We start from the raw sequence: 16,012 nt of genomic DNA on the forward strand, positions 1-16,012 counted from the left end.
ACCGAAATTATTCGGGGGGGGGGGGGACATGAAAAACCGTGTTCTGTATTTGGCCTTTGACCCAGTGTTTCATTTTGTTCGGCTTCGGCCAAGAATTTTCATTTCGGTGCATCTTTAGTAAATACACACACATACAGTACATGTATATATTTAAGAAATATACTGTATGTAATATATATGTATTTCTTAAATATATACATGTATGTGTGTGTGTATTTATATATACATATAAATATACACAGTACACACAGACACGATTAATCACGATTTGACAGCCCCAATTTTAAAAAAAAATATATATTTACACAGAGAAAATATCAGCTTATCTGCACCGATCAAAATTTTTTAACATCGGTGAGTCCCTCCATATTTGTATTGGCCAAAATTTTATTAGTTTACAATCGTAATCATTTCATCTTAAAATATCAACTGGCCAAAACGTCTATATCGCTTCCACATAAAAGATCTGCCCTGCTTCAGACCCCTATTAGCTCCCAGCCTAATAGCCTACCCTCTCCTCTTCATAGCCATAAGCTTTCTTCCAGTCTCTCTCTCGTGGCTATTCCAATGGGAATGGGGCTCGTCTGTTTTTGCAGCTGCTGGTGGAGCTTTTGAGAAGGAAGCAGATGCCTGTCATGTTACCGTGTGGTTGATTAAACAGGTGAACTGAGTCTAGCTCTTAGCATATTCCTTACACATTGTCAGTTATTAACCAAGCCTTATGAAGTGGAAAATATACATTAGAGTAAAAGTTTTGCCAGAGGGACCAAATACAATCATATACAGTACACTTCTGAAGCCATTGATATCTGTAAGGAATATTCTTTGGCCGTATGCGTATTTGTTTAGACATTCCAGGCTACAACTCTATGTCTTTCTGAAATTCCAGCTTAGAGACTCCTGTGCATGTCATGCTTAACTACCATGAACACAGTACTAGGACAGACAGGAAGAGCAAACGCTCTTAATTATCAGTTGATTGACAACTACCACACTTGCTCCACTGTGTTTAGGCTGTCATCGGTTGATTACCGAGGGTCGGCAGAGGTTGTGAGTACTTTCAGACAAGCTTTCCACAAGCTCCACGGGAGGGTAGCTTCAGTGTTTTGTTCCCTACTCTCCACAGTTCTGCCACACTCTGTCTGCTGTGCCGAACACAACAAAAGATATTACACCCCCTACCATCAGATTTTCCTCAATTTACTTTTTAAGCCATTAATCCAATTTTCTGCTGTTTGAAGAAGAAAATTGTTGAAGCTTTTAGCATGGACCCTTTTCACATTTCCGGGTTTCTCAGCAGCGGAAGTCGTCATAGTTGGGTTAACTTGAATAGCAGTGAATGGGAGAGTACCACAAATATATTTTTTGCATTCCCATTTGCTCAAATAGCAAAAGAAAAACTCCACGATAGTGTTTTCATGACTTTCAATAAAAGGAAAAAAATTGAGAGAGACTGATATCGGCTGTCAGAAGAGAGAACGATGTCAAATTTACCGTCCCTCCCATAGACGCTGCATTAGAAACACCCTAGCATTAGTGTTAACTGTTTTTGTGTAATTTGATGAAAAGGTGATATAATACAAAGAATAGTGTTATAAATGTAGATACATTTAAAAAAAAAAAAAAAAATATGAAAAGCTTTCGAGGATTTACGATGCTGATGACCGTTAAACGCCTCATCACAGTCTTGTGAAAAGGGTCCATCAAGCTGCCAAGACCATTTGTCCATTCAAATACGACACTAGATACCATGACGTTCGTAAAAACTCAAATGCAAGGAAAGAAATTTGGTCTGATGGAGAATGTGAAATAACAAGACCACCATACAAAGGTCCTGTGTTTCGATCCTGTGTTGATAGGGGATATTGTCATTCCAGCATTTTATTGGACAAACATTTCTCCTGCATACAAGTCTATATATTTTTTCTCTTTCTCCATAAGAGATTGATTAATTGATTGATCATGTGCCTCTTTGTTTCTCTTGCAGGATTTTTTCAGTTCTATGCTTTTTTTTTTCTTTAGCTTGAGTCCTCCGAACGAATCTGATAACATACTCTGTACAAAAGACTTAAGATGATTCACTGACTGTTTCACTCTCTTAAGCAGCCCCCAACATATAGACACACACACACATTCCATAGATTCTATTATTTTTATATACAGCTAGCTATAAAATTCAATCTTAACAGAAACGTTCTGCATTTTTAGAATTAAAAAATATATATATATATATATTTATTTATTTATTTATTTATTTATACATGAGCATATTCCGAAAGAAAGTTTTGTCTGATTTAGCTAAGATTTAGCCCAAAATATGGTCACACGCACAAATACACAAATATAGCAGTGAACACACACACCTGGGTTGTCCATCTCACAGCCCTTCTCTAAACAAACTGTAAACAGTGCTGCAGCAGAACACAAGGCAAGAGAATGAGGGGGAAAGAAGAGCAGTGGGCGGAGTCTAACTCAGCCTGTATCCTATGAGAGACCTGGCTGTTGAAAAGAGGCGTGGATTGTCGATATTAACATCTGTGCCTGTGTCATCAGAGAGAGAGAGAGAGAGTCATCGGAAAATTGTTAGAAGTCATCAAAAATGCAAGTTAATTTTTTTTTCATTGTGGTTGTCCTTGGATTAGTGCAAAAAAAGTGGGTTGAATGCTGGTCTACGATACATGTGCTGGTTGCCATGGCAACAGCAGGGCAAGGGAGGGACTGATAGCATCCTCAATGCAACGTTTTGCTACACGTGTCACTTTTGCCATATAATGCTCTCACATCACTAAATGTATGATATGTTTTGTCTGTGTTGTCATATTTATGTCCAAAGTGCATAGTGCAATTTTAAATGATTTTGTTTATGTGAATGAAGAAATATTGATAGGATGCAAAGTGTATAAAACCTATTTTCTCGCTATATATCTGAATGTATAGCTCATTATCCTTGTCCGTGAGGATATCTCTAGCCTTAAGGAAGTATAGGATCAAGTTAGCATTCACAGTGGTCAATGGAGTCAGCGAGCCACCATACATCTGAGTCAGGCGTCATTTCCTGACGGTCAGGGTCTCACAGTTCACCGGTATCTCTCCACTGAACTCCTTCCATCTCTTATCCATGGCCAACACAACTCTCGTGGGCCCCAGGCTGAGGCAAGTTCAAACTACCATCTGCACACATGCCTGCTGTCTTTGAGCTTCTTAATGTGGTCTACATTGACTCACTGTTTCAGGGCTTTAGCTGTTTAAACCAGAACAGTGCAGTAAAATGTAAAATCAGGCCTTGCTTTTGCTAAAATGCATGGTTGGCCACAGGCCTATCAAGATAGACTATGTAGACAAAAAATATATAATTTAATTATTAGGGTTGGGTTATTAATTATTTAATTATTGAGTAATATTTCTAGGTTTGACCCCTTTTCTTTTCATTGAAAGTTTTGTCCTGGTATCAGTATTTACTGACCATTATAAGCTGGTTTCATCAACCAGGCATCACTGTTTGCTACTCAATAATATCAATGTGTGATGGCCATTACTTAATGGCTTTACACATCAATATTGATTTTCAGGAGCAAATTGACTGGAAGTTATTCTTTTCAGTGACAGTTGGTGATTTGTTGTGACATGAACAACATCAACCATTGATGATGCAACAAAGTTGAGCAGAGGATAACCATATGCAAATAAACAATGAATGCAATGACTATCAACGGGAATGAAATCGAGTAGGAACGCGACTCAGAGACACTGTGACATTTGTGATTTAATCACTGTCAGTGTGAACACTTTCTAGTTATAGAATTAAATTGTAAATGCTTCAGACAAGTAAAATAGCATGCTTGCAGCCATAAAACAGATCAACACATGGCCTGTACATAGTAAAAGGCTGCTACCCCTGAATGCCTTGTTGTCAGCATTCTGAGAGAAAATCTGATTTGGCAGTCACTCCCAGAATGGTCCAAGGGCACTATGTTATAATGTAATTTGCACCCCAGAAACGCTCCTGTTGACTCTACATTCAATACAGTCGTGTACAGAATCCAGGCAACCAGTATAAACAAACCGCAGAGTTATTTCATTTCATTTTATTTTTGTAAAAAGTGATGTAAATTGTGGCAGATGCTGTTGGACTAGGGGTTGAACTTATTCTGCTTTAACTGCCACTGTGGCACTGCAGCATTTGTGGCAGTGTGTTATTTTATTTTATTTTATTTTAAACTGTAATATTTACTAGTGCTTTTTTATTTCATTTTATAAAAACAGAACTATAAATGGTTGCAGACACTGTCTAGGGATTATAAGAGCTTATTCTGCTTTAACTGGATTTTCAGTGTAATCGTTGAAAGCTTTTCTTGGTTTGTGATGTTTCCATAGATCTTATCATTCCTTATGAAATATATATATATACACACAATACTGGACAATTTATGTTTTTAATATACTTTATGTAAAACTGTGTATGTATTAGCCAATAATCAATATTGTGCATCACTAAGAAAAATGCATATTTACATTTAAAATAATATGCCAGTAGTTTGAGCTTAACTGGTTGTACATGAGTTTGTGTTGGGTTTGGGTTAGGGCCAGGGTGGGATAATGAACCCCTGATAAAAGGTCACCATTCTGTTAAGCCCAGTTTGGCCTGGCTTTTCAGATGGGAGTGTCAGAGGAATGCTCATGCTTTTGCTCATGCTTTTCGCAAGTGTGTGTGTGTATGTGTGTGTACGTGCTTGTGTATGCAGTTTGTGCAAGTGTTCTAGTGCTTTTTTATTTCATTTTATAAAAACAGAACTATAAATGGTTGCAGACACTGTCTAGGGATTATAAGAGCTTATTCTGCTTTAACTGGATTTTCAGTGTAATCGTTGAAAGCTTTTCTTGGTTTGTGATGTTTCCATAGATCTTATCATTCCTTATGAAACCAGGCCAAAAGAGGTATTCATTTCACTTGACTGTGCATGCTGCTGTTAACCTGTTAATTGAGGATCACTAATAATTGCCTTTATTTTTTGCTTAATGGTTTGTTTGCCTGGTACTTGTAAAGTTAGGTGAAAGACTGACCCATTCTTTGTGGGTTAATACACAACAGAGAACACAGCCAGATAATTTTGTGATTTTTTTTTTGTTCCACAGAAATTCCACCATATATTATAATAAGATATAATTGGCTTGTATATGTTGATGCTTGTTATGCAGTTTTAAGCCTTTTTCTGTGCTGAATTCTTCAAGTATAATATAAAGTCTCCCCTAGCTAATCCGGGCATCACTCCAGCCAAGTTATCTGATTAAGTACACTTAGTTTTTGCTGAGTAGGAGCTGAGAAGAGAAATGGAAAGATGGATGGAGAGAGAGAAAATAGAAGGATGAAATGGCCTTGTTTTGTACAGGCCTTCCTGATGGGGTGAGGGCTGTTCAGCCTGTCACAGTGGATAAAGACAATGCCACTACATCCTGACACATGGCTCTCATTCTTGTCTTTTAACTTTTTCTTTCATTTCTCTTTTATTCTGATGACCTGACTGACTGGAATGATGTTTATGTTGATTTCCAAGCTAACAACAGACACTAAATGGCACTGCATCTCCACCCTTTGTCTGCAGGTGTATTGTTACTATAGTTGGTTTGGAATGACTTGGGTGTGTGTGACACTTTAAGTTGAGTAGGGCTGGACGATATGGCCAAAATTTATATTGCGATATATTTCTGAAAAGTGCTCCGAGTTGCTGTAGAAAACAGAAAAAAAAAGAGTGAGCAACAACAAAAACACATGTTGCTAGAGACGGGTTTATTGAAAATGCAAATTCATTCTCTGCCAGCAGGAGGCGCTTTTGGAGCGGCAGAAACAGCGGTTTCCCCGTTAACGGCTGTAGCCTCATAAATGCTACTTTATCAGATAAAATGAATATGCCATCGAAACTTTTCTGAAGACAGTCGGTTCCCTTCAAAGACACATAATAAACAATAAATCATATAAAACACCCGCCCCGCGTTTTGGCTTTGAAACGTACAGTGCTCTTGTTTATTCACCGATGTCAAACTGTCAAAGCCTTTTGGAAAATCTATTTGTGGCGGTCAGTGTTGATATTGAAATATCAAATAAATCAATGTATGGGGAACACTGTTAATGTATATTGAAATATCGGAAATGTGTTTAAAAATCCTATCACTGTTATTGAAAAAATTTTTTTATTGCAATATATATTGATATTGAATTATTGTCCAGCCCTAAAGTTGAGTCACAATACATACAGCAGTATGTAATGAAATAAGTAAACGGATACATAGAAATAAGAGGCTAATGGCACACAAACAGCACATTCTATTGAGTAAATCTGACTGAATCCAGGTGATTTAAGCCATTTACAGCTAGAGTTTGGGTTCTGTTTTATTTAGATTAATTACTATTTGTGTGTACATACAATCTAATGTGAAATAGAGAAAGTAATTGTCAATGGCCACACCTGATAACCATTTTATAATTTATGGCAGTTCAGATGCAGATTCACTGACAGTGTTGTTGTAGTTACATTGCTTATTCACTTACTCACTACTTGTGCATGTGGTGTGAAACAGTCTTTAGCATTGTGTTTTTCAAGGAAGATGGACTGTTTCTATGACACAAAAAACAACAGAAGCAGTCAAACGGGTGTTGGATTCGAGACTTGAACCCAATTACCATTAGCGCCCTGAGGACACAGGACGAGTGACAAGAGTGTGGTGAGGTGGCAGAAGGGTTGTGCAGAGCTCAGCTGGCTATGTGTGGAATGTGGCCGGTCAGGACAGGCCCACGGGGAAGATAAACCCTCAGCAGGGGCAGAGGTGAGTGAGTTGGAAGATGAATGCAGTTGCTGTATTGATATGAACACCAGTGGGCTTACAGTAGCGATCTACACTAAACTCCTTTGTATAAATCCTTCAACAGTACCCCTCTCCCTTTTTATTGTCACAAATGACAATTTGTGGTCTTAGGTCTTAGTAACCAAAAATGCTTAGTAACTGTGCTTTCTCCTCATACATTTTGGCCACCGAAAATGTGCTTTTCGATGATGAAAAAAAAAATATATATATTTGTAACGTCAGTAATTTAAGTACTTCTGAAATGCTTCTACTTCCTTCTAAGGACAATGCTGTCGAGAGTTAGGGAAGCTACTATGAAACCGTAACCTTGCAAGATATGAGCTACATGTGACAGTACAGAGTGCAACAGTTGGGTTTTAGAAGTACTGTTCATTTTCTCCATTGGGTAATTGATTTTGAACAATAACTTCTAAATCTTTGAAGAGAGACCTATTGTGAGTGTGAGCTACAAGATCAATGGCATATGCTTTTGTTGAAGCCACCAGCCTGCATTGTTTCAACTTATTTTTTAAATAATCATATTTAACAGCTGAATTCCTGCTTGATTCCTGCTTGATTCTGCAGAGAAATCTTCACCAATCAGAGAATCGGGACAAGCAAATTGCACAGAAATAACTCTTTGGTGCATGATGTCGGTCTCCCTATATCTCAAACTACTTAAATATTTGTATATAATCAACATATTTGAAATCAAAAGTTTTAGGTTTATTCATGCTACACAAGGTCCTTCCCTGATTAACCCCATTAACGTCACAGTCCTGTACCTTTGTCTTATTGTCTGATTTTCAAATACTTTTTTGTTTCAAATCAAAGTTTATGTTGTAATTTGGTTTGGTTTGTGGCTTATAACGGAGACTTGCACTCTATTTTATTAACATAGCCGTGCTTAGCTTGGCTGCTTGTGCAATAGACTGATGAAAAATGGTGATTCACTTGACGTGACAAAAGTGAATTTGTTACCGGAAAAGTTACCTTTTTCGGTAGCATGACACTCTTTTTAAAATAAACAAGCGGTAGTGGCACTACTTTTAGCTAGTTACTCCTCAGCACTGGTTGGTAGAGCTGTAACATCTGTCATGAAATGTGTTTTTCTCACTGTATCACCTTCTTGTTTATCTTCTTTGGACTCATTTGTTATGTTGTTGTTGTTGGAAACTTTAAACAATAGGCTTAATGTTTAAAGAATGTAGTCTCAAGGTAATTCGATTTTTTTTTATCATATTTCTTTTTGAGGTCTGTGTTTTACTAAATGGAACAATTACAGTCTGCAGTCCATTTCTGATTCTCCTGATAGTATCTGTTTGAAGTTTCAAATGTGTCTCAGTAAACACTTAAGACTGCTTGTTCCTGCTCATGTGTCTTCCAGCTAAGCATACCTTGCACCTCTATGGAAATAACAAGGAAGTGATTTACAGTAAACTCTTGACCCCACTGCATTTCCCTCTAATGCTGCAGGCTCATACTGTACAGCCTTCATCAGAGTCTTTTGGATCAGCAGAAATTAAATATTGCTTCATCATAATCCGCCTGTAAAAGATTAAACGGCGACCCCTATGGCAGTCATGTGGCAGAGCGGGGGTTTGTTTTTTACTCTATGCAAAGCAGTCAGGTCACATGACCGCCAGCTAAATAGGAAGAAAGGAGAGATTATATTGTGTCAACAAGTCATAAGTCCTCCACATAGTTGGTTTCAGTTTAAAATATGGTTCGTTAAATGGCAATATGTGAATGCAATAAAACTGTGAGTGAATTAAAATACCATGTTAATAAACTACAAAATAATTTCTGTCTTGTGATAGAACATAATGGACATATTTTATGCATAACACTGAGGTTGGTTTGCTAGCACTTCTAACCTCACTGCTACTTGATGCAAATTTTAGATTAGCATGTTGTCAAAATGTAGGCTGCTTATAAATGCATGTAAATAAACAGTGATGGAATCAAAGATCATATTAGGATGTATGAGGACAGGTTATAGCCTTTAGTTTACATAACTGCTTAGTCAAACATTTTGCAGTTTAGTTCTCTAAAACAAGCATATAAGTTCTCTGATTGTTTCTGTCAGTTCTATTAATGGTTTGTGACTTTGCCAAGAAATAATGTTTTAAGAAACATTTCTTAAGTAGTATTTTTGTCTTCATTTCCAGTAAAACATATAAATAAAAAATGCACTCATATTCATGGCATATTCTCTGAAAATGGGCCTTATTATCATATACAGTACAAATGTTTATCAGTTTAATTGATTTTTTTATCCTAAGATATTTTTACGGAAAGACAAAACAGAAATATTAGTTATTTTAGCTGTATTTTAATATATAGTGTAATTTTGTTTTTAATCAAAGGATATAAGTTTACTTAATTGATTTGTGACAGATTGAATCTGACTAAAGACACTTGTATTTGTCTGATGACAGTGAGAATGTCAAGACTTTGTAACAGTTGTTGATTCCACTTTGGTGAAAATGGAGGTAATTTGTATGTGCAATTAATCCTCATTCATTTCATCATCTCTTACTGTTGCCGTTCCAGCCATAAATATATAGTTCAGTCATGAAACTCTAGATGGTGCAGGCTGACGGGTTGTTAATGTAACTGATGATATTCAGAGAGTTAAACGACTTGGCACAAGCTGATTGGTTCATGCTGCATATGCAGCCAATGAGCTTACTGCCTTGCATTTATATGGCTGGCTAGCATTCACAAATCTTCCGAGAGTTGTCATGATTGAACTACCTTCATCTGGTCAGGGCCACTTGCAATGCAGCTCTCCAGTCACCACTTTGGAATAAACCACAGCACAGATTTCCAAAAACTGGGCAAGACATTGGGAAAAAAAAAACCCAAAGACAGACTGGATTGGCCATATCCGACGCAAAAGTCCAAAATCCACCCAGTGCATGTTGACTTACAGTAAACACAGACCCTCAGAGTTTCGGCACAGAGTGGATTTTCAAAAGGAATGTTGGAGATTTTTCAGATTTTGGAGATTTAAAAAAATCTTAATCTGACAGAAAATCCTGTTTTCCAATAAAAGTATAATTTTTTATAATATTGAAATAATTTTAATAAAAACAATTAAATTAATTAAATTGAAATTAATTTTATTTTTAATTTAGAATTTCTTTAGTAATATCTTGATGTTTTTTAAAACTTGAAAAAAGCAATGAACAAACAAGCAAAAAATACACATAAACCTCATTAGATTTCTGCTTAAAAGAAAAAAAATGAGGTACGAAAAAATAAGTTTAATTAACATAACAATAATATTAATTAATATAAAAAATAATATTAAGAAAATATCAATTAAACAACTCAGAAATCAATTAAACAATCATTTAACGGATGTTTCAATATTTTTACTGTCTTTTTTTTTTGTGAACACAAACTATGTCAATTAGTGGCATTCCTCGTAACAGAGACACTGATTACTCACAAGTCAAACTGTCTTGTTGCTAACCTTCTGGTCTAATGCTGTTAAAGGTTATTTTATTATCAGCTTGGAGTCAGCCAGAGGTTAGGCAGAGACCGAGTGTTGTTGGTGTGCAAGCAGTGGCGTAGAGTTTCTTCACAGCAGGTTAAAGGAGTCCAGTCTCACTGTATACTGCAGGGCCACAGGTCTCTTCCACAGGGCACGTGTTTTGATGTTGCACCACAGTAGGGAAGGAATGCATGGTGGCTCGTGATCTTTCGTGGACTGAGGGATGATCTCAGAGTTCACCCAACCAGATCTCTTCTGTCGGTATGCAGGATGTCAGTAAGTGCAACCAGACGCTGACTGCTGGGTGAGGCGAGTAACGGCTCAGAGATTGAAAGAAGTCTCTTGTGCTTACCAAGGCTGCATTGAAGTTTGCAGTTGCAGTCGGGATTTGACCGACTCCAATTTCAGGGAGGGGCAGCTGGGAATTCCACTGTGGCAACGGATTTGTGGAGGGGCGTTACATTCAGCTGTACTCCAGCTGTGTCGATTTATATTGGTGACCGACAGGCGGTGAAGGGGCATCGGTGCCAGACTCGCCCACTGAAGGGAAGACTTGGCTAGGAACGTCTACGTCTCCACCTACATAATTTGAAAACACTTTCTCTCATCTACTTTATTTTTTTCTTTTAAGTTCCTCGTTCCTTTAGTTTTTCCTAGAATAATCCTCAATCTTCTTCTGTCAGGTTTTAATCTGGAAGTCTTTTTTTTCCCACAATGTGTTTCTTAGTGACCTCAGGGCAGCCATCTGTGATCAGAATCATCTTCTTTGGCCCACAGGGCAAACGGTTCCCCGCTTTATCAGCGCTGAAATGCCTCACAGGTGTTTGCACACACCTGTACGTCTCTCTAAGGCAGAGAATCTTGCTGGTTTTGCAGATTCAATGTTGCGACCGTGTTGTTCATTGTTCTGACCATGTGTTGTTTGTTTGTGGTTCCATACCCAAATGCAAAGCTGTAAAGACAGCTGATGGACCTTCTGCTGCTAGGCTTGAGTGGCATATGTTTCTATAAAGTGAATTCTGCCATACACACATTGTTCTTACAGCAGTTGTTCATTTTTGGAAAGTATGTCAAACATAAGAGGCTACTCTTGGATTATTGAGGTTATTGAATGGCAATAGGGTCAGTATGGTTTAGATTTATTAATTTATTCAAAAACACAATAATGCAACTTATACATAAAATGACTTGAATGCACCTTTTCTTTAAAAAGCATGTTTATATGTTGTGCATTTATTTATTAATTTTATTTTGAGGTGGCAGATGTCAGATGTCAAAATATTACAGGGTCCTTATATTATAATAGGGGAAAAAATTTAATTATAATTAAATAATTATAATTAATTAAAGTTCCATTTCAAAAGAATTAAAAATGTAAAAAGAAAACCTAAATAAATAATTTGGCTTAATTGTCATTTATATTTATATACAACCATTTTATATATAAAATATATACATGTATGTGTGTGTGTGTGTGTGTGTGTGTGTTTTACGAAACAATACAAAAATTGCATTTCTAAGATTTGTTGTTGTTTTTTTTTTAGATTATTTCTTTTATTTTTGTTTACACATATATTGTGACTTATTTGTCATTGACCCAATCAAGTGACTTAACTTGCAGTCTTTGTCTTCTTATTTGTCATGTTTGGATCTTACAAAGGCTTTTTATTTTTGTTTGTGATCACCCAGAATTTCTTTCTATTGTTCTAAATATAGATGTGGCCCGACACATGTGGATGCAAGCTGTGTTAATTTGCACAGCCTCTTAATGCAACTTATACATAAAATGACTTGAATGCACCTTTTCTTTAAAAAGCATGTTTATATGTTGTGCATTTATTTATTAATTTTATTTTGAGGTGGCAGATGTCAGATGTCAAAATATTACAGGGTCCTTATATTATAATAGGGGACAAAATTAAATTATAATTAAATAATTATAATTAATTAAAGTTCCATTTCAAAAGAATTAAAAATGTAAAAAGAAAACCTAAATAAATAATTTGGCTTAATTGTCATTTATATTTATATACAACCATTTTATATATAAAATATATACATGTATGTGTGTGTGTGTGTGTGTGTGTGTGTTTTACGAAACAATACAAAAATTGCATTTCTAAGATTTGTTGTTGTTTTTTTTTTAGATTATTTCTTTTATTTTTGTTTACACATATATTGTGACTTATTTGTCATTGACCCAATCAAGTGACTTAACTTGCAGTCTTTGTCTTCTTATTTGTCATGTTTGGATCTTACAAAGGCTTTTTATTTTTGTTTGTGATCACCCAGAATTTCTTTCTATTGTTCTAAATATAGATGTGGCCCGACACATGTGGATGCAAGCTGTGTTAATTTGCACAGCCTCTGTAATCCTATGTAGAGAGTGATGCATTGTGGTCCATAGTCACTCCTGTGTTGTGGTTAGTTGGAATGAGCCAATCTGATGATTACATGCACGTTATGTGACTACTTGTTCTGGTGTTGACTAGGCCTAGCAGAGTCATACTGGGTTGACGTCTTGATTTAGAGTTTTAGATGAAGCAGAACTGTTAGATCATCGGGTTGTTGCCTGGACTTTATCAAAGCTGATGAAAGTCTTTGTCCTAAGAAAAGACGTCATGTCTTGACAATAGTTTTTTCTCTTTATGTTTTCTCACAGGGCTGAGTGACCCAAGCGTAGCTCCCTACCTGGGGGAGGACCACCACTCCCTCATTCCCATCATCCCTTGAGCCCCCACTCTGAAGCAGCTATGGCACCACGGAAACGCGGCGGCGGAGGGCATGGCGTGTCCTTCTTCTTTTGCTGCTTTCAGAGCAGTGACCACCCAGAGATCACCTACCGTCTGCGGGAGGACTTTGCCCTGCAGGCCATGGAGCCCGCGCTGCCCCTCCCCAGCTATGACGAGCTGGATGCCATGTTCTCAGAACTGGTGGTAGGTGCCAACTTTTAACATTTCTGTACAGTTTTATATCTGCTGGTAAGACCAGTGAATTTGACTTGTATATTGGCCAGGACAATTAATCTGCAATCATTATCATATATCATATCATATCATATCATATATCATATATCATATCATACCATATCATATCATATTAAATAATAATAATAATGATTAGTAAGCATTTTGTGTTTTAAAACCCGCTATGGTTATCACTAAACTAATATTTTAATTTGTTGATTATAGAGCTAATTAATGAAGAACCAAACCATAATTTTCCATATACTCAGTCCCTCCTTGTTTGCGCTCTAATTTAGTGTAATTGATCCATCAAATGTGTTGTCTTTAATCCTTGCTTGAATAGAAATGGCAGCAGTGTGGCGCGTCTCTGCCTCTCTCTCTCGTTTACTCCTTCATCTCTGCCAGCTTCCACTTTGCACATCAATGGGTCCCATTGAGTGGCCTTGTGTGTTAGACTGCACTGCAGGGTAATTGCTTGTTTTTGGTGTGACCCGCTCTTAACCTCTCTTTCCCTGTACTTGGGTTTGAATTGACTTACAGCACAAAGCAGCAGCAGTTGCTCTCTTTTCACAGCTCTCACAGAAAGATTTCATGCTCTCAGCACGTGCCGTTCTAGCAAGTTATTGTTGAGTTTGTAAACCAGTGTTGTGTGACTGGCAACCTGCCTGCTTATGCACACGTTGTTTTTCAAGGAAAGTAATATTCTGTTTAGTAGAAGATACCTGGGTAATTATTTGAATTACTGTAGCTGACATTTGTTATGAGGTTATTATGCAAATTTAGCTTCATGTCAGCACTTGGCAAAGTCTTACAAATTCATCATATTCAGCACACTGAGTACATTAGAATTACAAAAATCTGCTCAGAACAAAGGGGCTTTTCAGGATAAAATGAAAATAATGAGGTACATGAAGGGAGTTTCCATGTGATTTAGCCATGATGTCTTTTTTCATAGAATTAGATGAGGTCTTTTGTGTTACGATTGGCCCTAGATATGACATTTGAGAATCAACCAAAATTATTGCATTACAATCATTTTATGGCATAGAATTCAAGGGTCAGTTCACCCAAAAATTACAATTCTGTCATCATTTACTCACCCTCATGTTTTTCCAAACCTGCATAACTTAGAAAAATAATGTAGGCTACTGGTTGCTCTTTTCCATACAATTACAATATATCACAAAAGTGGTCCACGTGATTCATGCGTCATATTACAAGTCTTCAGCAAGTTGAATTCCGTAAGCAGATCAGTCCGATTGATTTGTTCACGTATTGGACAATGGTATTTCTCTCATGACCACACCAAAGAGAGCTAGGGTGGATGTCATGATTTTCATTGAAGAATGACCTAAATTTCTGTATATGTCTCACACAAAGCTATCATATAACTTTAGAAGACTTAAAAAATGTTGCACAAAATTTGTGAATTTAAACATCGGAACATTGCATACAACATTCACAAATAAAAAAACTTTTTCCATCTTATGTGTTCAAGAAAACAAAATAGTTGCTTCCTGGGAAACTGACTCAAATTCTAAGTTATGCAACTGGGAGTTGGTGCAACCAGGAAAACCAAAGTAGCTTATAGCTAACAATAACAAATGCTGTCATATTGTCTTGCATTTGGAGGCGGATGCCTGATGTGTGGGAACGTAATCGTGAGAGACAATTCTGGGAGGTAATTATACAAAATCATTTTGTTGACAAACTTGGGCTCAGGCATTTCAGAATGGCTAAAATAACATATGAGACGGTGTGCAATGAGATTGGTCAGCTGGTTAGTTCAGTTATCCAGTCTCAGAGCTGTTGAGGCAAAGTCACAAGAGGTTTTTTGTTGCGCATCCTCGAATTTATTCAGTAAATGTGTTTAGTTTACATTATGTTTATGTGCATGTCTTCTTATCACCCAATTATCCACCTCAGTTGAGCACAAAAAGTGTTTAAGCACATTTTAAGGTTTTATGCGCATCTTGGCCTTTCCATTCAGCTTTTTTTTATGTGATATTCCAAAATGCTTATAAAAGTATATGGATGGAAACAGCTATGGTAATTGCATGGAAAAGAGTGACCAGCACATTCTTCCAAATTTCTCCTTTTGTGTTCTACGGAACCAAAAGGTTTGGAGCAACATGAGGGTGAATAAATAATGACAGAACTTTTATTTTCAGGTGAGCTATCCCTTTAACATCTGTATAAAGCATGAAGACATAGCTAATGCTGTATACTGTATGGCTTCAGTAAACCACTATAGAGTAAACTAAATAAATGACTTCTTTTAAACACTTAAACTATTTCCATTGATGTAATTTGAGTTATCCAACTGTATTATCCATTAGAGTGCAAGTTTATTTTAATCAAGATTTGATTTGGCAGCACAATCACTTACTGTACAGACTACAATAGAGAGTTTATGTTCTACAGTGGATGTTTTCCTGATTATGAGTGCTGAAAGGTTTGCTGTAGTGTTGTAGAGCATTGATAGATTGATGCACACGGCTCAGGCTTTAATGTTTGTTCTGCAGCTAAGGCTGAGGCTTGATGTGGCGTGTTGGGTTCAGATAAGGCAAGGTGTGGTTTTCTGCATGAATGGAACATCCTGGTTGTAGTCTGGCTGTCCTTGACTGTAACAAAACTCTGTACGCGTATGTTCTTTATGCGTGTATGCTAGGGATGTCTAGACTTTCTGCTGACTGTGCAGCTC

General features: G+C 36.9%; 1 protein-coding gene across 1 annotated transcript in view; it reads left to right on the forward strand.

The window, feature by feature from the left end:
* daam1b (dishevelled associated activator of morphogenesis 1b) overlaps positions 1–16,012 on the forward strand; it is an 81,196-nt gene that overhangs the window by 21,627 nt on the left and 43,557 nt on the right. The window contains exon 2 of the mRNA XM_016525457.1: positions 13,005–13,278. Coding sequence (XP_016380943.1) covers positions 13,096–13,278 — 183 coding nt within the window. The 5' untranslated portion in view covers positions 13,005–13,095. The remainder of the gene's footprint in view (positions 1–13,004; positions 13,279–16,012) is intronic.

Source organism: Sinocyclocheilus rhinocerous, unplaced genomic scaffold (assembly GCF_001515625.1).
Source record: "Sinocyclocheilus rhinocerous isolate Xijiao unplaced genomic scaffold, SAMN03320098_v1.1 scaffold453, whole genome shotgun sequence".
In the NCBI taxonomy this organism is placed as follows: domain Eukaryota; kingdom Metazoa; phylum Chordata; class Actinopteri; order Cypriniformes; family Cyprinidae; genus Sinocyclocheilus; species Sinocyclocheilus rhinocerous.